Here is a 22,822-nt window from a genome sequence, read left to right on the forward strand (position 1 = left end):
TCATGGTACATCAGTCTCTGTTAGACAGATCGTTGACCTCAAAGGTGAAGGACTTCCACCTTTATCTTGATCTTTACAATTGATGATTCCAGCTTACCCCACTTTACAGTGACTCCCTGAGGTTTCCAGGCAAATCAGGTGTGAAAACTCCTTGGAAATAGACAACGTGTCCAGAGCCAGTTGAAGCAAGGAACACATTGGACCAAAGTCACTTTGTTAAACTTTCACTTCACCTAGAAGTTTTCTTAAAGTATTCATTGTAGCAAACCACATGCAGTATGGATGTGAGGACCTCAAAGATATCAAAAATGAAAAACAAAAGTTCTGAAGAGGTTTCCATAGCCTAATCTGAGGGTTAAATGGACATGTTCTAATAGCTGGCCTCCTCAAACTGAAAAGGGCCTTGGCACCCATGAAAAAACAAAAGAACAAAACTTAAAAAAACAGAAAAGCTGCTATCTTGTACCCAATCACCATTTTAAAGTAAGACACCTCCTGCCAGATGGGACCTCGTGTTTGCTTTGCTTTGCAAACACGAGAACTGGGGAACTCAGCGGCTGTTACAGTATAACTGGGTAAAAGGTTACACAACTTATCTCCTTATGGAATTTATTCCTCAACAGAAACATTATGTTAAAAGTTTATTAAAAAATTCCAGTTGAAATAGAAATAATTTAAGTCTATACTAGGTCTTTATTTTGATATACACTATTTCTCCTACATACTGCCATACACCAGCCCCTTTTGAGTGAGGTTTTGCTTTAGAACTCCTTAGTCCAAAGAGGGTAAATTACATCAACTAAACTTTACAGGATTAGTCACCTTTCATAAACTATTCGGGGGGAGGCAGGGGACAGAAACATAAGAATGGCCAGACTGGGTTAGACCAATGGTCCATCTAGCCCAGTATCGTGTCTTCTGACAGTGGCCAATGCCAGATGCTTCAAGGGGAATAAACAGGTCAATTAGCGAGTGATCCATCCCATGTCATTCATTCCTGTTGTGGAAGCAGAGCAAGGCCTGACAAGAATTGGAAGGGAATTTCAAATGCAAACAGTCTTTGTTAGCAAGAGTCAGGCTAACTGAAATCCTAAGAAGGCGAGATTTGTAGAAGCGAGGATTGTGTGAGGCGAGTGGGAAAGAACTGTGTGAGAAGTTGTTGCGACCTTGTGTAGATAATGTGCAGACAATATGGAATGTAGACTAAGAGTCTACATAAGTGAGAAAAACGAGATATCAGAATGACCTATGTATAAACAAAATGCAGCTGTTGCTTATTATTGTCTGTAACAAAAGGTATAAATGCTTGCTGTAATTGTTTACCTGTGGAGAGACCTGCCTAGGAAGGGGAGACCCTGTGTCCTAGTGCACTCTCTCCCTTTACGCAGCTGCTTGAGAGAATAAAGTATCTGACTTTGCTGTACCCAACCAAAAAGAGTGAGAACTCTGTTATTCTCTGGCTGTCAAAGGCTTATTTTTAAATTTTTTAAAATGCTGCCAAAAACTGCCTTTTGATGAGAAAACAGCGATAGCGTACACACTGCAATTGAACTTTTCTCAAAAAAACCCACCCAGTTTTGGTGACAAAATCTTCCACCTCACGATAGACTTTTGTCTTTTCCCCTCCCTTTATTGTTGACAAACAGCCAGTGTAGACACCACACCTTATATTTTTGATTTTATTGGCCTCTAGAAAGTGTCTCACAATTCCCATGCCGCCGCTCTGGTCAGCGGTTTGAACTCCACTGCCCTGTAGCCAACCCACCCAACCCCTTGCAAGCCCTGGGAATTTTAAATTCAATTTCCTGCTTGCTGGCTTCCCAGGTGAGCATGGCTGGCTATTGCTTGATTACGAAAGAGAGATCTTCAGAAGTAACCTCCTGGTAGGCCTGGGCCACAACTGCCTTGCGACCCAAATACATGAGCATTTTGCTTAGTTCCAAGTCACATACTGTGGAATATTGTCCTTGAATCAGCTGAGACAATATTGACCCAAACTATTGGTATGTCTACACTACGAAATTAGGTCAAATTTATAGAAGTCGATTTTTTAGAAATCGATTTTATACAGTCAATTGTGTGTGTCCCCACTTAAGATCATTAAGTCGGCGGAGTGCGTCCACAGTACCGAGGCTAGTGTCGACTTCCGGAGCGTTGCACTCTGGGTAGCTATCCCACAGTCCCCGCAGTCTCTGCCGCCCATTGGAATTCTGGGTTGAGATCCCAATACCTGATGGGGCAAAAACATTGTCGCGGGTGGTTCTGGGTTCATGTCGTCAGCCCCCCTTTCCCTCTGTGAAAGCAATGGCAGACAATCCTTTTGCGGCTTTTTTCCTGTGTTACCTGTGCAGACGCCATACCACGGCAAGCATGGAGCCCACTCAGCTCACTGTCACCGTACGTGTCCTGTGTGCTGGCAGACGCGGGACTGCATTGCTACACAGCAGCAGCTCACTGCCTTGAGGCAGCAGATGGTGCAGTACGACTGGTAGCAGTCGTCATTGTCATCTCCTGAGTGCTCTTGGCTGACCTCGGTGAGGTCTGTTGGGGCGCCTGAACATAAATGGGAGTGACTCCAGGTCATTCTCTTCTTAACTTTCGTCTCATGGAGATTCAGTCTGCCTGGAAACAATGACGGCTACAGTCGTACTGCACCGTCTGCTGGCGAGCACTCAGGAGACGACGACGGCTAGCAGTCGTACTGCACCGTCTGCTGCCAGCCTACCCCTTGCTCCTCCCTCCCTCCATGAAAACAGCCGACAATAGTTTCGTGCCTTTTTCCGTGCTGGCGCCATATTGCTGTCAGCATCATCATCCACCCGCCGCTTCTGCTGCCACTCTGCTCTCCTGCAGACGCCATAACACGGCTAGCATGGAGCCCACTCAGATCACCGCGGCAGTTATGAGCGTTTTAAACACCATACGCATTATCCAGCAGTATATGCAGAACCAGAACCTGCAAAAGCAGGCGAGGAGGCAACGGCAGCGCGGTGACGAGAGTGATGAGGACATGGACACAGATTTCTCTCAAAGTATGGGTCCCGGCAATTTGGACATCATGGTGGTAATGGGGCAGGTTCATGCCATGGAACGCCAATTCTGGGCCCGGGAAACAAGCACAGACTGGTGGGACTGCGATGCGTAAGGGCACTTTCATGGAACTTTGTGACTTGCTTTCCCCTGCCCTGAAGCACAAGAATACCAAGATGAAAGCAGCCCTCACAGTTCACAAGTGAGTAGTGATAGCCCTGTGGAAGCTTGCAACGCCAGACAGCTACCGGTCAGTCGGGAATCAATTTGGAGTGGGCAAATCTACTGTGGGGGCTGCTGTGATGCAAGTAGCCAACGCAATCACTGAGCTGCTGCTATCAAGGGTAGTGACTCTGGGAAATGTGCAGGTCATAGTGGATGGCTTTGCTGCAATGGGATTCCCTAACTGTGGTGGGGCGGTAGACGGAACGCATATCCCTATCTTGGCACCAGACCACCAAGCCACCGAGTACATAAACCGCAAGGGGTACTTTTCAATGGTGCTGCAAGCATTGGTGGATCACAAGGGACATTTCACCAACATCCATGTGGGATGGCTGGGAAAGATACATGACGCTCGCATCTTCAGGAACTCTGGTCTGTTTCAACATTTGCAGCAAGGGACTTTCTTCCCAGACCAGAAAATAACGGTTGAGGATGTTGAAATGCCTATCGTTATCCTTCGGGACCCAGCCTACCCCTTGCTCCCATGGCTCATGAAGCCATACACAGGCAGCCTGGACAGGAGTTAGGAGCTGTTCAAATATAGGCTGAGCAAGTGCAGAATGGTGGTAGAATGTGCATTTGGACATTTAAAAGCATGCTGGTGCAGTTTACTGACTCGGTTAGACCTCAGCGAAAACAATATTCCCATTGTTATTACTGCTTGCTGTGCGCTCCACAATATCTGTGAGAGTAAGGGGGAGACGTTTATGGCAGGGTGGGAGGTTGAGGCAAATCGCCTGGCAGCTGATTACATGCAGCCAGACACCAGGGTGGTTAGAAGAGTACAGGAGGGCGCGGTGCACATCAGAGAAGCTTTGAAAACTAGTTTCATGACTGGCCAGACTACAGTGTGAAAGTTCTGTTTGTTTCCTTGATGAAAACCCGCCCCCTTGGTTCACTCTACTTCCCTGTAAGCCAACCGCCCTCCCCTCCCCCCTTTGATCACCGCTTGCAGAGGCAATAAAGTCATTGTTGTTTCAAATTCATGCATTGTTTATTAATTCATCACACAAATAGCGGGTATAACTGCCAAGGTAGCCCGGGTGGGGTTGGGGAGGAGGGAAGGACAAGGCCACACTGCACTTTAAAACTTATTGAATGCCAGCTTTCTGTTGCTTGTGCAGTCCTCTGGGGTGGAGTGCTTGGGTGCCCAGAGGCGCCCCCACCACGTTCTCGGGCGTCTGGGTGAGGAGGCTATGGAACTTGGGGAGGAGGGCGGTTGGTTACACAGGGGCTGCAGCGGCGGTCTGTGCTCCTGCCTTTCCTGCAGCTCAACCATATACCGGAGCATATCAGTTTGATCCTCCAGTAGCCTCAGCATTGCCTCCTGCCTTCTGTCAGCAAGCTGACACCCCCTATCACCTTCAACCCGCCACCTATCCTCGCGTTCATATTGTGCTTTCCTAGACTCTGACATTGCTTGCCTCCACGCATTCTGCTGGGATCTTTCAGAGTGGGAGGACTGCATGAGCTCAGAGAACATTTCATCGCGAGTGCGTTTTTTTCACCTTCTAATCTTCGCTAGCCTCTGGGACGGAGATGATAGGGGCAGCGTTGAAACATTTGCAGCTGCGGGAGGGGAAAAAAGAGAGAGTAGTAGTTTAAAAAGACATTTTAGAGAACAATGGGTTGGCAATTTAAAAGGAGGGGCTGCGGTTTTCGGGTTAACGTGCAGCGCAAACCCAACTAACCCCCCCCACACACACACCCAATTCTCTGGGATGATCGCTTCAACCCTCCCCCCACCACATGGCTAACGGCCACCTCTAAATGTCCCCTTAATAAAATTACCCTATTTCAACCAGGTGACCATGAGGAGTGACCATCCAGGAGAGCTTCATGGAGATGTCCCTGGAGGATTTCCGCTCCATCCCCAGACATGTTAACAGACTTTTCCAGTAGCTGTACTGGCCGCGAATGCATCCTAAGTTGCCAACAATCTTCAGGGCAAATTAATCAATAAACATGCTTGCTTTTAAACCATGTATTATATTTACAAAGGTACACTCACCAGAGGTTCCTTCTCTGCCTGGCAGGTCCGGGAGCCCGCCTTGGGTGGGTTCGGGGGGTACTGGCTCCAGGTCCAGGGTGAGAAACAGTTCCTGGCTCTCGGGGAAAATGGTTTCTCCGCTTGCTTGCTGTGCGCTATCTTCAACCTCCTCCTCTTCCTCGACCCCAAAATGTGCATCCCTGTTGCGTGATAATCCATTGACAGAGTCAAAGCACAGGAGTGGGGTAGTGGTGGCTGCACCCCCTAGAATGTCATGCAGCTCATCATAGAAGCGGCATGTCTGGGGCTCTGACCCCAAGCAGCCGGTTTGCCTCTCTGGTTTTTTGGTAGGCTTGCCTGAGCTCCTTAAGTTTCATGCGGCACTGCTGAGGGGCCCTGTTATAGCCTCTGTCCTTCATGCCCTTGGAGATTTTTTCAAATGTTTGGGCATTTCGTCTTTTGGAACCGAGTTCTGATAGCACGGATTCATCTCCCCATGCAGCAATCAGATCCCGTACCTCCCGTTCTGTCCATGCTGGAGCTCTTTTGCGATTCTGGGACTCCATCATGGTCACCTCTGCTGATGAGATCTGCACTCACCTGCAGCTTGCCACGCTGGCCAAACAGGAAATGAGATTCAAAAGTTTGCGGGCCTTTTCCTGTCTACCTGGCTAGTGCATCTGAGTTGAGAGCGCTGTCCAGAACGGTCACAATGGAGCACTCGGGGATAGCTCCCGGAGGCCAATACCGTCGAATTGCGACCACACTACCCCAAATTCAACCCGGCAAGGTCGATTTCAGCGCTAATCCCTTCGTCGGAGGAGTACAGAAATCGATTTTACGAGCCCTTTAAGTCAAAAAAATGGCTTCGTCGTGTGGACGGGTGCAGGGTTAAAATCGATCTAACGCTGTTAAATTCAACCTAAACTCGTAGTGTAGACCAGGGCTATATGATCAGTGTTATTCAATTCTGTTCCATAGTTAGATGTACAATTTTAAAATGCTACTCTCTCTCTGGTAGCACATCCAATAGCTTTGAGTATTCATTCCTGATGACTGAACTGCTCTTGAACTTTCTCTATGCCATAAGGGAGGAGTGGAAAAAAGACACGCACAAAAAGAAATTGTTTTAAGTAAATGGTCATTTGTCTCAAAATCCACCAAAAACCTGAACTTCACCCTATCACAAAAAACTAATATCCAGTTATGTTATCAAAAGCCCTCAGGAAAGAGAAAAACCCACAACATAAGCGAATAAGGCAGTTTCAATATCATATAAAATGAAATTCCAGAGCATCTTTCATCTCATGATGCCAAATTAGAACCGATTTTCCTATTACGCTGTCCTCTGGTCCATTCAAACCTTCTTCACTCAGCACCACCTCATTACAATTCAGTCATGTTAGTTACAAAGGTTTTAGCAGCAGCATCATAGGGAAAATCAGCCAATCTTTCCATCTGGAAAGGTTGAAATAATACTTTTTTTCTACCTTTCCTCCTGCCTTTTAATTACATCTCACTATATTCTAAATCAGAAACTGGTAGAAAAACTACCTTCTCTTCAGAACAACCACAAGTAATGTCAGAAAACCTGGGAATGAGACTCTCGCCCAACCAGGAAATCTGGTGACTAACATTCACTTTGCAATGTGATGCTGTTAAGGCTGTATCCCCACTTTGAACTTTAGGGTACAAATGTAGGGGCCTGCATGAGGACTTTTAAGCTTAACTACCAGCTTAGTTCTGGTCCGCTGCCACCATTCCCTACCCTGGGAAGCTTTTAGAAAAACCTCTCACCAATTCCCTGGTGAATACAGATCCAAACTTCTTGGATCTTAAACAAGGAGAAATTGACCCTTCCCCCCTCCTTCCTTTCACCAACTCCTGGTGAATACAGATCCAAACCCCCTTGGATCTTAAAACAAGGAGAAATCAATTAGGTTCTTAAAAAGAAGGCTTTTAATTAAAGAAAAAGGTAAAAATCATCTCTGTAAAATCAGTATGGAAAATAACTTTACAGGGTAATCAAACTTAAAGAGCTCAAAGGACCCCCCTCTGTCTTAGGTTCAAAGTATAGCAAACAACGATAAACACTCTAGTAAAAGGTACATTTACAAGTTGAGAAAACAAAGTAAATCTAAGACGCCTTGCCTGGCTTTTACTTACAATTTTGAAAATAAGAGAGACTTGTTTAGAAAGATGGGGAGAACCTGGATTGATGTCTGGTCCCTCTCAGTCCCAAGAGCGAACAACCCCTTAAAACAAAGAGCACACACAAAAGCCTTTCCCCCCCCCCCCCAAGATTTGAAAGTATCTTGTCCCCTTATTGGTCCTTTGGGTCAGGTGTCAGCCAGGTTACCCGAGCTTCTTAACCCTTTACAGGTAAAAGGATTTTAGTACTGTACACAGGAGAGCTGTTACCCTTCCCTTTATAGTTATAACACGCCCCCCAAATCACAGATAGTGTTGGACGTTTGGTTCCACACTGGCTGTGATTTCTTTCTGGAGTTTTAGGAGAAAACAGAGTTAACAAGACACATGTACCTTTAGACATACTACTGATTATATAAAAACTAACAATATGTTTTATTTCAAGAACAATTGTTAACCAGTTAACTCTGGGAAACTTTCCCGGGAGAGTGCATCAGCCACTTTGTTAGAAGCTTTCGAAATGTGTTGTATTTTAAAATCAAAATCTTGGAGAGCTAAACTCCACCGAAGAAGTTTTTTGTTATTTCCCTTGGCGGTATGAAGCCACTGTAGCGCAGCATGGTCTGTTTGTAGTTGGAAACACCGTCCCCAAACATATGGGCGTAGCTTTTCCAGCGTGTACACAATGGCGTAGCATTCCTTTTCGCTGATTGACCAGTGGCTTTCCCTCTCAGACAGTTTCTTGCTGAGAAACACGACAGGATGGAATTCTTGATTCGGTCCTTCCTGCATTAAAACTGCTCCCACGCCTCGCTCGGACGCATCTGTGGTTACTAGGAACGGTTTGTCAAAGTTTGGGGCCCTTAGCACAGGGTCAGACAGGAGTGTTGCCTTAAGCTGGTTAAAGGCCTTTTGACACTTATCAGTCCACTGAACTGCATTTGGCTGTTTTTTTCTGGTTAGGTCTGTTAGCGGGGCGGCGATTTGGCTGTAGTGTGGTACAAATCGCCTATAATATCCGGCCAAGCCTAAGAAAGATTGGACCTGTTTCTTTGACTTTGGAACTGGCCACTTTTGGATAGCATCCGCTTTGGCCTGTAGGGGATTTATAGTTCCTTGACCCACCTGGTGCCCCAGGTACGTCACTTTGTTTTGGCCTATTTGACACTTTTTAGCCTTAACAGTTAGTCCTGCCTGCCGGATGCGCTCGAACACTTTTTCCAGGTGCTCCAGGTGTTCTGTTCATGAATTAGAAAAAATGGCCACATCATCGAGGTAGGCAACTGCAGATTCTTCCAATCCCGCTAGGAGACCATCTACAAGTCTTTGGAAGGTGGCGGGTGCATTTCGCAACCCGAAAGGAAGTACATTGAATTCATACACCCCTGCCTGGGTGACGAAGGCTGACCTTTCCTTAGCGGGTTCATCTAGTGGTACTTGCCAGTACCCTTTGGTTAAGTCTAAAGTAGAGATGAATTGGGCATGTCCCAATTTTTCAAATAGCTTATTTGTGCGTGGCATTGGATAGTTGTCAGGACGAGTAACAGCATTTAGCTTACGGTAGTCCACGCAAAAGCGTATTTCCCCATCTGATTTGGGAACTAGAAGCACTGGAGATGCCCATGCACTGGTAGAGGGGCGGATTATACCCATTTGTAGCATGTCCTGGATCTTCCTTTGTATAGCAGCTTGGGCATGAGGTGACTCCCGGTAGGGTGGGGTTCTAATTGGGTGAGCATTACCTGTGTCAATGGAGTGGTATGCCCGTTCGGTCCGTCCTGGAGTGGCTGAGAAAAATCGGTGCAAAGCTTGTGCACAGCTCCTTGATCTGCTGTCGCTGCAGACGTCCCAGGGTCGTGGAGAGGTTCACCTCTTTCACGCCACCATTCCTTTTTCCTTCGTAGTAGACACCTGCAGGCCACTCCGCGTCATTTGTTTCCTGGGCTGTAAACTGGCAAACGTTTAATTCTCTGGAATAAAAGGGCTTAAGAGAATTAACATGGTATACCTTAGGCTTTATGTTGGAGGTGGGGGAGGCTATGAGATAGTTAACAGCTCCTAGGCGCTCCTGGACCGTGAATGGTTCTTCCCACGACGCTTTCATTTTATGGGCCTGGAGTGCCTTTAAGACCATGACTTGGTCTCCTACTTTGAAAGACCGTTCTTTGGAATGTTTATCACACGAGGCCTTTTGCTCTTCCTGAGCATCCTTTAGGTTTTCTTTAGCAAGGGCTAAAGAGTGTCGGAGGGTGCTTTGTAGGTTGCTTACAAAGTCTAGAATGTTAGTTCCTGGAGAAGGCGTAAACCCCTCCCATTGTTGCTTCACCAACTGTAATGGCCCCTTAACCTCGCGGCCATACACAAGTTCAAATGGTGAAAACCCTAAACTGGGATGTGGTACCGCCCTGTAGGCAAAAAGCAACTGCTGCAAAAAGCAACTGCTGCAACAGGTCCCAATCATTGGAGTGTTCATTTACGAATTTACGTATCATGGTCCCCAAAGTTCCATTAAACCTCTCCACCACACCATTGGTTTGATGGTGATGAGGGGTGGCAACCAAGTGATTCACCCCATGAGCTTCCCACAGGTTTTTCATGTTCCCTGCCAGGAAATTAGTTCCCGAATCTGTAAGTATGTCGGAGGGCCACCCTACCCTGGCAAAAATGTCTGCTAATGCCTGGCACACACTGTTAGCCCTGGTGTTGCTTAAGGGTACAGCTTCCGGCCATCGGGTAGCAAAATCCATGAAAGTCAGTACGTACTGCTTTCCTCTGGGTGTCTTCTTTGGGAAAGGACCCAGAATATCCACAGCTACTTGCTGAAATGGGACCTCAATTATGGGTAGTGGCTGGAGAGGGGCTTTAACCTGGTCTGGGGGCTTTCCCTCTCATTGGCACACCTCACAAGACCGGACATAATTAGCAACGTCCTTGCCCATTCCCTCCCAGTGGAAGGACTTCCCCAACCGGTCTTTGGTTCTGTTCACCCCAGAATGGCCACTGGGATGATCATGGGCTAAGCTTAAGAGCTTTACCCGATACTTAGTGGGAACTACCAACTGTCTTTGAAGATGCCAGTCTTCCTGGTGCCCACCAGAAAGAGTCTTCTTGTATAAAAGTACTTTTTCTACAACAAACCGGGATCGGTTAGAAGAGCTGAGAGGCGGTGGGGTGCTCCGTGCCGCCGCCCAAGCTTTCTGAAGGCTGTCATCTGCTTCCTGCTTGGCCTGGAACTGTTCCCTTGATGCTGGAGACATCAGTTCCTCCTTGGACTGTGGACTGGGGCTTGGTCCCTCTGGAAGCGATGCAGGTGCTGGGGCTGTTTCCATTGACTGTGAACCGCTGTCCGCTGGTGCACTATGTGGTATTTCAGGCTCTGGCTGAGCCTCTTGGGTAGGGTTATCTGCTGCTTCCACCAGTTTAGACTCGCTGGTGCCCTCTGGCATTGGAGTTGTAGACGGGTTTGCAAGCGCTGGACTCAGTGCTGGCAATGGTTCTGGTGCTGGCTGCGTTGCCAGTTCCGGTTCTGGGACTGGCTTTGGCTGGGTCTCTGGGATTGGATCCACTACGGCTGTTGCAGTCGTTGGCAGGGGATCCGGTTCCACCACCTTTGTTTGGGTTTCTGGTAACACAGACGGGGCCCTGGTGGACGGCTCAGGAACAGGGATGGGGGTGAAAGCTTGCTTAGCCTGGCTGCGGGTGACTATTCCCACCCTCTTGGCTAGCTTCACATGGTTGGCCAAGTCTTCCCCCAGCAGCATGGGGATGGGATAATTGTCATAGACTGCAAAAGTCCACATTCCTGACCAGCCCTTGTACTGGACATGCAACTGGGCTGTAGGCAAGGTTACAGACTGTGACACAAAGGGTTGAATTGTCACTGTAGCCTCCGGGTTGATGAGTTTGGGGTCCACTAGGGATTGGTGGATAGTTGACACTTGTGCCCCAGTGTCCCTCCAAGCGATAACCTTCTTTCCGCCCACTCTCAAGGTTTCCCTTCGCTCCGAGGGTATATGAGAGGCATCTGGGTCTGGGGATCTTTGGTGTGATTGGGGTGTAATGAACTGTAATCGGTTGGGGTTCTTGGGGCAGTGAGCCTTTATATGCCCCAGTTCATTACATTTAAAACATCGCCCTGCTAAGGTATCACTGGGGCGATGTTGGTTGATGGAGACTGGTGTGGTGGGGTGAGAAGGCGTCTGGGGTTTCCCTTGGGATGTGGGTGGGGCCTTGGGTTGTCCCCGGTGGTAAGGTTTTGTTTCGGCTTGCCCCTTCTGATATTCGCTTCAACTGCTACTAGCTTTTTTCTTTTCTGTCACCTCCACCCATTTGGCTCCAATCTCCCCCGCCTCGGTTACAGTTTTGGGCTTCCCATCTAGGATGTACCTTTCTATTTCCTCAGGAACACCCTCTAAAAACTGCTCCATTTGCATTAGGAAGGGCAACACTTCTGTAGATTTAACATTTGCTCCTGATATCCAGGCATCCCAATTTTTTCCAATGTGGTAGGCATGTCGGGTAAATGACACATCGGGTTTCCACCTTAGGGCTCTGAACCGGCGACAGGCATGCTCAGGTGTTAGCCCCATTCTGATTCTGGCCTTGTTTTTAAAAAGTTCATAACTGTTCATGTGTTCCTTAGGCATTTTAGCCGCCACCTCTGCTAAGGGTCCACTGAGCTGCGGCCTCAGCTCTACCATGTACTGGTCTGCAGCGATGCTGTATCCAATGCAGGCCCTTTCAAAATTTTCTAAGAAGGCCTCAGTATCATCGCCTGCCTTGTAGGTGGGGAATTTTCTGGGATGGGAAGTGGTACCTGGAGAGGAGTTGCTAGGATGGTCTGATGCATCCTGCTTAGCCCTTGCTGCTTCCAGTTCATGCTTCCTTTCTTTTTCTCTCACCTGCTCTTTGGCTTTTTCCAGCTCCATCTCTCTCTTGTGGGCCTCCTCTTTGGCTTTTTCCAGCTCCATCTCTCTTTTATGGGCCTCCTCTTTGGCTTTCTCTTCTCTTTCATGGGCCTCCTCTTCAAGTTTTTTAAGTTGAAGCAGTCTCTGATGTTTTTTTTCATTTTCTTCTGCTTCTAGTTTGGCCAGTTCTATTTTGTTAGCTACTTCTTTGGTAGTCATTTTCCTGTTTTCTTGTGCTGGGTCACACCACTTTGCAGTTGACTGAAACTGGGATGTACTTAGCTCTGGCTGCTGCTGAGTTAACAGAGACTTTTTAACAAGCTACTCCCGAGGATGTAAAAAGAAAAAAAAAACAATTCAGCTTGTAAATTGCCTTTACCAGTCAAAGTTTGCTCGCTTTGAACCCTTCTCTTAACAAAGGCCCTCGTTAAAAAAAACTTAACACCTCTGCCTTCAGGCAAGGAGAGATAAGATATGCATCTACCTTCAGCTCTGCTTTCCAAGCAGCTAGAAGGAAAAAAAAATCTCTTACTGGCTTTTGGGTTTAAAACGATCCCACCGCTGCCACCATGTCAAGGCTGTATCCCCACTTTGAACTTTAGGGTACAAATGTAGGGGCCTGCATGAGGACTTTTAAGCTTAACTACCAGCTTAGTTCTGGTCCGCTGCCACCATTCCCTACCCTGGGAAGCTTTTAGAAAAACCTCTCACCAATTCCCTGATGAATACAGATCCAAACTCCTTGGATCTTAAAACAAGGAGAAATCAATCAGGTTCTTAAAAAGAAGGCTTTTAATTAAAGAAAAAGGTAAAAATCATCTCTGTAAAATCAGTATGGAAAATAACTTTACAGGGTAATCAAACTTAAAGAGCTCAAAGGACCCCCCTCTGTCTTAGGTTCAAAGTATAGCAAACAAAGATAAACACTCTAGTAAAAGGTACATTTACAAGTTGAGAAAACAAAGTAAATCTAAGACGCCTTGCCTGGCTTTTACTTAGAATTTTGAAAATAAGAGAGACTTGTTTAGAAAGATGGGGAGAACCTGGATTGATGTCTGGTCCCTCTCAGTCCCAAGAGCGAACAACCCCTTAAAACAAAGAGCACACACAAAAGCCTTTCCCCCCCCCAAGATTTGAAAGTATCTTGTCCCCTTATTGGTCCTTTGGGTCAGCTGTCAGCCAGGTTACCCGAGCTTCTTAACCCTTTACAGGTAAAAGGATTTTGGAGTCTCTGACCAGGAGGGATTTTAGTACTGTACACAGGAGAGCTGTTACCCTTCCCTTTATAGTTATGACAGATGCTCAGGGTTTATCAGGACTAGGAAGGGTGATGGAGATCAGGTCAGCACAAGGGGAAAGCTAACCACACCACTGCACCTGGGTTATGTCTGCCCTGAAAAGATAGTTGTGTTTTTACACCAAGTTAGCTAATTTGAGCAATTTAGGCTGTGTCTACATTAGAGACCTTACAGTGGCACAGCTGTATTTATACAGCCACGCTGGTGTAAGATCTCTTGTGAAGTCACTCTATGGTGGCGGGAGAGAGCTCTCCCGTCGACATAATTAAACTACTCCCATTGAGCGGTGGTAGCTATGTGGGCGGGAGAAGCTCTCCCACCGACATAGCGCTGTGCACACTGCCAATTATGCCGGCAAAACTTATGTTACTCAGGAGTGGGTTTTTTTCACACCCCTGAGCGACATAAGTTTTGCCAACATAAGTGGTAGTGTAGACATGGCCTACTCAATGTAGAGTTCTGGTGGAGACAAGGCACAGATCGTTTTTATCTCACTGTAGCTAGATGAGGTCAACCCTCTCTCCCCCAACTCGGATTGATGGACATTTCTGTCAAGAGGGACACACATTCCCATAACTCATAAGACAAAGGAGTTGATAGAAAGGTTCACAGGATTCACCCCAAAGTAAGGTGAGCTGCAAAAGATAGAAGGTGGCAACTCACCAGAAGGGAGCTGAGAGACTACAGTAAAGGAAATGGTGCAATCGACCTTAAAGACCAATATGTGGGAATTAGCCAACGTATTACCAAAACAAAACCCAAAACAAAAAATCTTTGGGCAGCCCTCCTGAATACAAGTATAGTGTTATTCTCCTGTGTGGATTCTCTGATGTGTGATGATCCGTGAACTATGACTGAAGCCTTTCCCACATACAGGGCACTACTAAGGCTTCTCTCCTGTGTGGATTTTTTGATGCGAGACAAGCCGTGAGCTAGAAGTGAAGCCTTTACCGCACTGAGGGCATCTGAAGGGTCTCTCTCCAGTGTGGATTCTCTGGTGTTTATTAAGCTCTGAGCGCCGAATGAAGCTTTTCCCGCACTCAGAGCATGTGTAGGGTCTCTCTCCTGTGTGGTTTCTCTGATGTCTGATAAGGCTTTCTTTCCGAATGAAGCTTTTCCCACACTCAGAGCATGTGTAGGGTCTCTCTCCTGTGTGGTTTCTCTGATGTGAGATAAGGTTTGCTCTCTGATTGAAGTTTTTCCCGCATTCAGAGCATTTGTAGGGTGTCTCTCCTGTGTGGTTTCTCTGATGTATGATGAGCTCTGAGTTCCGACGGAAGCTTTTCCCACACTCAGGGCAGCTATAGGGAGTCTCCCCTGTGTGGATTCTCTGATGTGCGATAAGGTTTGATCTCAGACGGAAATTTTTCCCGCACTCAGAACATGTGTAGGGTCTCTCTCCTGTGTGAATTGTCTTATGTGCGTTAAGGTGTGAGGGTGAACTGAAGCTTTTCCCACACTCAGGGCATGTGTAGGGGGACTCCCCTGTGTGTCTTCTCTTATGTTTGATCATCTGTGATCTATCAGTGAAGCTTTTCCCACACTCAGGGCATGAGTAGGGTTTCTCTCCTGTGTGGATTCTCCGATGTGAGACAAGCTGATAGCTACAAATGAAGGCTTTCCCGCACTCAGGGCATCTGTAAGGTCTCTCCTCAGTGTGAATTCTCTCATGTATGATCAGCAATGAGCTCCGAACGAAACTTTTCCCACACTCAAGGCACGTGTAGGGTCTCTCACCTGTGTGGATTCTATGATGCATGATCAGCAATGAGTTCCGATTGAAGCTTTTCCCGCACTCAAGGCACGTGTAGGGTTTCTCACCTGTGTGGATTCTCTGATGTGTGACAAGGCCAGAGCTCTGACTGAAGCTTTTCCCACACTCAGGACATGTGTACGGTTTCTCTCCCGTATGGGTTCTCTTATGTGTGATAAGCTGTGAACTATGACTGAAGCTTCTCCCACACTCAGGGCATGAATAGGATCTCTCTCCTGTGTGGATTTTCCGATGTGAGACCACCTGTGAGTTAGAAATGAAGCTTTTCCCGCACTCAAGGCACGTGTAGGGTTTCTCACCTGTGTGGCTTCTATGATGCATGATAAGGTTTGAGCTACGACTGAAGCTTTTCCCACACTCAGGACATGTGTACGGTTTCTCTCCTGTGTGGATTCGCTGATGCGAGACAAGCTGTGAGCTAAAAGTGAAGCCTTTCCCACACTCAAGGCATGAGTAGGGTCTCTCTCCTGTGTGTTTTCGCCGATGTGTGACAAGCTGAGACCTATTATTGAAGCCTTTCCCGCACTCAGTACATCTGAAGGGTCTCTGTCCAGTGTGGATTCTCTGGTGCTTATTAAGCTCTGAGCTCCGAATGAAGCTTTTCCCGCACTCACAGCAAGTGTAGGGTCTTTCTCCTGTATGGATTCTCCTATGTAACGTAAGCTCTGAGCTCCGACAGAAGCCTTTCCCACACTCATGACAAGTGTGGGGTTTCTCCCCTGTGTGGATTCTGTGATGTCTGGTAAGGTTTGAGCTGCGACTGAAGCTTTTCCCACACTTGGGGCATGTGTACGGTTTCTCTCCTGTGTGGATTCGCTGATGGGAGACAAGCTGTGAGCTAAAAGTGAAGCCTTTCCCACACTCAAGGCATGAGTAGGGTCTCTCTCCTGTGTGTTTTCGCCGATGTGTGACAAGCTGAGACCTATTATTGAAGCCTTTCCCGCACTCAGTACATCTGAAGGGTCTCTGTCCAGTGTGGATTCTCTGGTGCTTATTAAGCTCTGAGCTCCGAATGAAGCTTTTCCCGCACTCACAGCAAGTGTAGGGTCTTTCTCCTGTATGGATTCTCCTATGTAACGTAAGCTCTGAGCTCCGACCGAAGCCTTTCCCACACTCATGACAAGTGTGGGGTTTCTCCCCTGTGTGGATTCTGTGATGTCTGGTAAGGTTTGAGCTGCGACTGAAGCTTTTCCCACACTCGGGGCATGTGTATGGTCTCTCTCCAGTGTGGATTCTCTGATGTATGATAAAGACATTGTTATGTTTGAAGGTTTTCCCACACTCCAGGCAGATGTACGGTGTTTCTCCTGTGTTGATTCTCTCATGTCTAATAAGGTCTGAGCCTCTACTGAACTTTTCCCCTGGTCTGTGCTGACTCTCACAGTCGTTTGCCTGTGCACAACTCCAGGAAACATTCCCTTTGGATCTTTCTGAGAATGTCCCATGTGCTTCTACTTGCTCAGCATTATCTCGTTGAGGATTCTCCTCCTCATTCACCATCCCATCATCTGCTAGGATAGAAAGAGAAACCAGACACAGGTCACTCCCTTTGCCAAGAAAAAGGGAACCTCAGAGAGAGGAATGGAAGAAATGGGGGAACAAACAAAAGTGAGTGACGGAGAGATCAAACAAAGAAAGTTGAATTTCCCCCAAACCTTTCCCCAAATGAGAGAGACGAGGGGATCAATTCTGGGTCTAAATTTCAACTAAACACTCAGGGAAAAAGCAGACTGGGGAGGGAGCTACTGTCAGTCAGGACAGGTAGGAAGCCGTAAGTGAAGTCTGCCATGAGGATGCCACACCTCCTGAGAACAATCCTGAACTCAGAGAGCTCACAAGGGCTTTGTAGGAATCCCAAATATTTCCTTAATTCAGGGACAGATTTTGAGTTGGTTTAACTGATTCCTCACCTGTGCGGGCATCTCTCAGGGTCTCTCTTTCCTCAGAGTCCTGGAGGTCTGGGACCCATGGTTCCTCCCCTCGTTCCAGCCAGGAAATCACATGAGGTTTAGAAACTGGAAACCCTGCACAAATGACAGAAAACAAGTGAGATCAACTGAATTTGAGGGATACTTGTGTCACATTCTAGGGGTGCAATCCAGACCCCCGAAAGGTTGTGTCACCACCTGCCCTGTAATCCTGGGTTCCTCACAATGCTTTGCTATTGTAGCTCCCAGCCTGGGCCGCTGACAAACAACCTATCATAAGAACAAAAGAGCAGCCATACTGGGTCAGACCAAAGGTCCATCTAGCCCAGTATCCTGTCTACCAACAGTGGCCAATGCCAGGTGCCCCAGAGGGAGTGAACCTAACAGGTAATGATCAAATGATCTCTCTCCTGCCATCCATCTCCACCCTCTGACAAACAGAGGCTAGGGACACCATTCCTTACCCATCCTGGCTAATAGTCATTAACGGACTTAACCTCCATGAATTTATCCAGTTCTCTTTTAAACCCTGTTATAGTCCTAGCCTTCACAACCTCCTCAGGCAAGGAGTTCCACAGGCTGACTGTGCGCTGTGTGAAGAAGAACTTCCTGTTATTTGTTTTAAACCTGCTGCCTATTAATTTCATTTGGTGGCCCCTAGTTCTTATATTATGAGAATAAGTAAATAACTTTTCCTTATTCACTTTCTCCACATCACTCATGATTTTATATACCTCTATCGTACTCCCTACACAGATCAGCACTTCCGGAGCAGGGGAATAACGTACTAGAGGAGGCTCCTTTTCTTCTTCGAGTGATGGTCTCTATTGTATTCCACCGAGGGTGAGTAACGAGCAGTACCTAGATAGGCAGAGGGTGAGAGGAAGACGACAGAACTGTGGAGTGGAGCATCTTTGCACCGAATGAGCTGTCCACCACAGAACCACACTCTGCAGCATAAGGAGAAGAAAAGATGCGTACCCAACTCCACGTGGCCGCCTCATATATGTCCGTAAGGGTCACGTCACAGAGCCCGGCAGTAGTCGATGTTGGCACTCTCGTGGAATGGGCCCATATCCCACCTGGTTGGGACCATCCTGATAATTGATAGCAGAGCTCAATTCAACCTGAGACCCACTTTGAGATTCTCTGGGTGGATATGGCCTGCCCTTTAATTCTCTCCGCTATGGCAACAAATAGCCGGGGAGATTTCAGGAATGGCTTTGTCCTTTGTAGGTAAAAGACCAGGGCCCTACGTACATCAAGGAAGTCAAGCTGCTGTTCCTCATTTAAAGCATGTGATTTGGGATGCAGGCAAAGTGAGATGGCTCTCTACTTGCATTCAGAAATATAGCTTACACGCAGACGGTGTTGTGCGGAGGACTGCACTGTCAGAACAGGTGGATGGGCTCTGTGGACTATAGGATGTTTCTGAGGAGGTTCATAGGCCTGTTGGTGGTAAAACTGGGGCTTCTGTAACACTGGGAGAAGACAGCAGGTGATAAAACGTTTGCTTTGGTGCGGATGTATATATGCCTAAGGATCGCAGAGTGGCTCTGGAATCTTTCAGCGAGTGCAAGGAGTCATCCGTCTTTTGATTGAAGACGTGTGATTCATCAAAAGGGAGATCTTCGATCGCGTTCTGCACTTCTCTAGGGAAACCAGGATTCCCTCCTCATGACGACGGCAGTTACCAAAATGCACAAGGATGTGTCTGCTGAATCAACCACAGCCTGAAGTATCGACTTTGCGACCAACTTGCCTTCCTCTAGACTTGATAGGAATTGGCATGATCCTGTTGAGGTAGCTCATTTGCCATATGTCCATACTGTAAGAAGTCGTACTTGGCCATCACTGCCAGACAGTTTGAGATCCAGAACTGGAGGCCATCCGAGAAGAAAACCTTTCAAGCCATAAGGTCCAGTCTCTTGCCCTCCTTGTCAGCTGGGGTGGAGTGTGGGTGCTGTTGTTTAGCTCACTCCATAGCAGCCTGAATCAACAGGGAACTGGGCAGAGGATGAGAGAATAGAAACTTGGAACCGTTGGGGTGGACAGGGGGAGGACACTGTACCTCTTTTCTGCCTCTTTTGGGGTGGGGGTGCACATGGGCAGGAGATGGCACACAGTATGTGCCTGTTGGAGAGCATCCTCGTTGGATAGGCCCACCCTGGCCAGGACCAACACGTGCAAAATGTCCAGCAGGTGGTGCTGCCTGTGCTCCACCTCCTCCAACGGTATTTCGAGAGCACGAGCTGTCCTTCATTGCAGCTCTTGAAACTGACAGCATAGCACCTGTGTAATAGCTACCATGGTGCCTGGAAATAGAACGGCAACTAAGGTGGGCCCCACAAGCCCTATGGAAATAATGAAAAGGGAGGAGCTCACTGGGAATCAATGGAGGGGTGTGTAAAATAATGTAAATTAAAGATGTTTGGATGTGCCCCTCTCCTATGACTATGGAGGAGCAGGATCAATGGCCTATGGCAAGGGGTGGACAACTGGGTGTACTGCGTATGAGGTGTTTTTCTGGAAATGTACATATTACTAGGGGACACAATTACACTAGCCCCTAACCAAATTACACACATCTACACTCTGCTATCTGGACTTTGGTGCACAAATGGATCTGTAAATCTTATTGCTGTGAATAATTGAACCAGGGCATACTGCCTGATTCCATACCAAGTGGTTAAGTTTGTTTGGACAATAACCCATTTTTCTGTGGACATTCAATGGACTTATGATGTGGACAAAAGCACGCAAAACCTGCAGGGGCAGCTTGTTGCAACTGCCAGCAAATGGACACATTAAGATCTTGACCCTGTCGAAGGTGGTGGCTCGGATGTTGGACCATACTGCAGTGCTCAGGACTCTCAGTGTTGCTGTGGATTGTGGATTGTTAACTCTACTTGTGTTACATTGCATATGGAGATAACCTACAAGTAATGTAGTAAGCCCTCCCCACCCCGCAGTGTGCAAGACAACCCGGACCCAACCTTCTCGGGCCCACTATAATGGGAAGTCTAATTGGAGTATAATGGGAACACTAATTGGAATAGGTGTGGTATGCCCATACGAGAGAAGGTGCAGGGCACTGTACTACACAAGGGGCAGTGGGACAAGTGGAATATCACACCTTCCACCTTGATGCCTGGCCCTATCAGGAAATGTGTCACCATATGTCCTATGCTTTTCCAGGGATACCTGGGCAGGAGGATCCCAAAAGAAAAAAAAGGGGTGGAGTGTTAGGATATAGATATTCAGGCCTGTCTTTGAGAATTTAGGTGTATTCTTATCACTTAGCTAGTTACAGAGGTATAAAAGAAGAATCAAAATCAGTCTGTCTGTGTAAGGGCCTTCTCTTACTGTGACAGTCTGAGGCCTGGTTCTTAGGCTAAGGCCTTCGGCTAAGCAGCAGAGGCCAGCCATAAACTAGGAAGCGTAGGGTCACATCCTCACATTCCAAACTAGTCACATTGAAATAAGGTGCTATTGGGCTGTTAGGAATACAATCCTATCCTGATATTCCTATTACCTCCAGAGAAAGGGAAGAGCCTAGAAGATGTAAAAGGAAACTTACTTTGATAGCATCCTGTCTGGCAAGAACTTACTTATTAATAGCTGGGATGTGAAACCCTCATTTCTGTATTGTTCTATCACTGTAGTCTCCACTTCCCTATTGTTTGTCTGTCTAATCTCTGTCTGGTTCTGTGATTGTTTCTGTCTGCTGTATAATTAATTTTGTTGGGTGTAAACCAATTAAGGTGGTGGGATATAATTGGTTAAATAACCATGTTACAGTATGTTAGGATTGATTAGTTAAATTTCAGTAAAATGATTGGTTCAGGTATAGCTAAGCAGAACTCAAGTTTTCCTATATAGTCTGCAGTCAATCAGGAAGTAAGGGGGGGAATGGGAACAGGGAATGGGGGTGGGGAAATTGGAATCATGTTTTGCTAAGGGGGGAATGGGAACAGGGATGGCTCTGTGGTGTCAGAGCTGGGAAGGGGGACACTGAGGAAGGAAACTGGAATCGTGCTTGCTGGAAGTTCACCCCAATAAACATCGAATTGTTTGCACCTTTGGACTTTGGGTATTATTGCTCTCTGTTCATGCGAGAAGGACCAGGGAAGTGAAAGGGTGAAGGAATAAGCCCCCTAACAGTACCACTGCATGCAAAATGTCCAGCAGGTGGTGCCACTTGTGCTACACCTCCTCCAACGGTATTTCGAGAGCATGAACTGTCCTTCACAGCGGCTCTTGAAACTGACAGTAGTAGTCTGGGAGAGAAGAGAGAGTCGATGACACAATCTCGCCTTGGGACAACAAGAGAAATCCCTCCGGATCTGTCAGTACCATCGGGGCCAGGCTGATCGGGACATCGTCCAATCCCGGTTTCAAAGGCCTACTCGGCAAAGGACAGGTATGTGCTACAGGAGAGGATTCCCGTGCTGAACAGGACTGTTCTGAAGGAGAATATTGGGGCCACAAGCTCCCATATGGCCAACCTGGTTGGATCCTGCTGTTGCAGCGCTGGTGCCCAGGGAGTCAGGTACCAGTAGCTCCTGGATTGAGGTAAGGGAGGGTATTGCCACGGTGCCATCAGGACCTTCTGAGAGTCACATCTTCAGAATGGAAGCAGCGGACCATACGTAATGTCCCTCAGACTCCGAGGCCCTCAGACTCCGAGGAGGAACCGAAGTTCGGCATCAATGATGGTGCTGATGGAGCAGGGAGTGTCACAGGAACACAGCCAAAGAGATGACAGGTTGGATACAGGGGATGGGGCCCTCTCAGTAGGTGAAGGAACCAGGACACATGGAAACTTCATCCTTCCCAAAGTGAACAGTTCATGAGGCCCGGGGGGCGGGGGGAGCACTTGACTCCAGGGAGACTCTCAACTGCACCAGGTCTATGGATGGAACTGGGGCCAGAAAGGGGAAACGTCTCGGAACTGGTGATTCACCAGATGTCGGCGGAGCCCATGCCGGGGTGTGCGAGTCCATACCTGAAACTGGCAGCTCCAGCAAGTGATGCTGCTTTTTGTTGCTCTTGGAGCGGGATGCCTCTCCTTGGCCAGAACTCATGGACGCTATGGCATCCTCCTTCGACCTGGCGGAAGACTTACTGCTATGCCTATGTGCGTGTTTCTGTGACTCACGACTAGGCCCCGGCGTGGGGTCCGTATCACTGGTGCCAGCGGAGCCGAACTGAAGCTCCACGGTAGGAGGTGCACGCTTAGACTGTTCAGTCCGATGTAGTGGGGGGTTCCGGGGCCAGGCTTCAACCCCAGCCGGGGGCGACTTCCATGAGATGCTTCTTAAGATGGGGGGGTGAGGGGAGGGCGCGCGGGGGCACAGAAACAGAGACAGATGCTGCACCTGGATGTGGTGTGGGCTTCCCCCAAGCAATACAGACCGCATTGGTGCTCATCGTTGATGAAGAACAAATGAGGACAGGAAGTGCAGACTTTGAATCCTGTCCTCCTCAGTCATAATCCAGCATCCAGACCTGAGTGC

The 22,822-nt window shown here is 47.7% G+C and overlaps 2 protein-coding genes across 3 annotated transcripts in view; both read right to left on the minus strand.

The window, feature by feature from the left end:
* Positions 1–4,236: 4,236 nt before the first annotated feature.
* Positions 4,237–22,822, minus strand: part of LOC135889390 (zinc finger protein 610-like) — a 33,644-nt gene continuing 15,058 nt past the window's right edge. For both annotated transcript variants that reach the window (XM_065417259.1, XM_065417258.1), the window contains 2 exons: positions 5,267–5,445; positions 4,237–4,824 (listed from right to left, as the gene is read on the minus strand). In XM_065417259.1, coding sequence (XP_065273331.1) covers positions 4,777–4,824; positions 5,267–5,445 — 227 coding nt within the window. In that variant the 3' untranslated portion in view covers positions 4,237–4,776. The remainder of the gene's footprint in view (positions 4,825–5,266; positions 5,446–22,822) is intronic.
* LOC135889467 (zinc finger protein 883-like) lies at positions 14,485–22,390 on the minus strand. Its single transcript, XM_065417335.1, has 4 exons — positions 22,312–22,390; positions 17,286–17,399; positions 15,675–16,886; positions 14,485–15,002 (listed from the first exon to the last, which is right to left on the minus strand). The coding sequence occupies exons 1-4, from the start codon at positions 22,388–22,390 to the stop codon at positions 14,485–14,487; spliced, it is 1,923 nt and encodes a 640-aa protein (XP_065273407.1).

The sequence above is a fragment of the Emys orbicularis genome, chromosome 15, assembly GCF_028017835.1.
Source record: "Emys orbicularis isolate rEmyOrb1 chromosome 15, rEmyOrb1.hap1, whole genome shotgun sequence".
NCBI classification, from domain to species: domain Eukaryota; kingdom Metazoa; phylum Chordata; order Testudines; family Emydidae; genus Emys; species Emys orbicularis.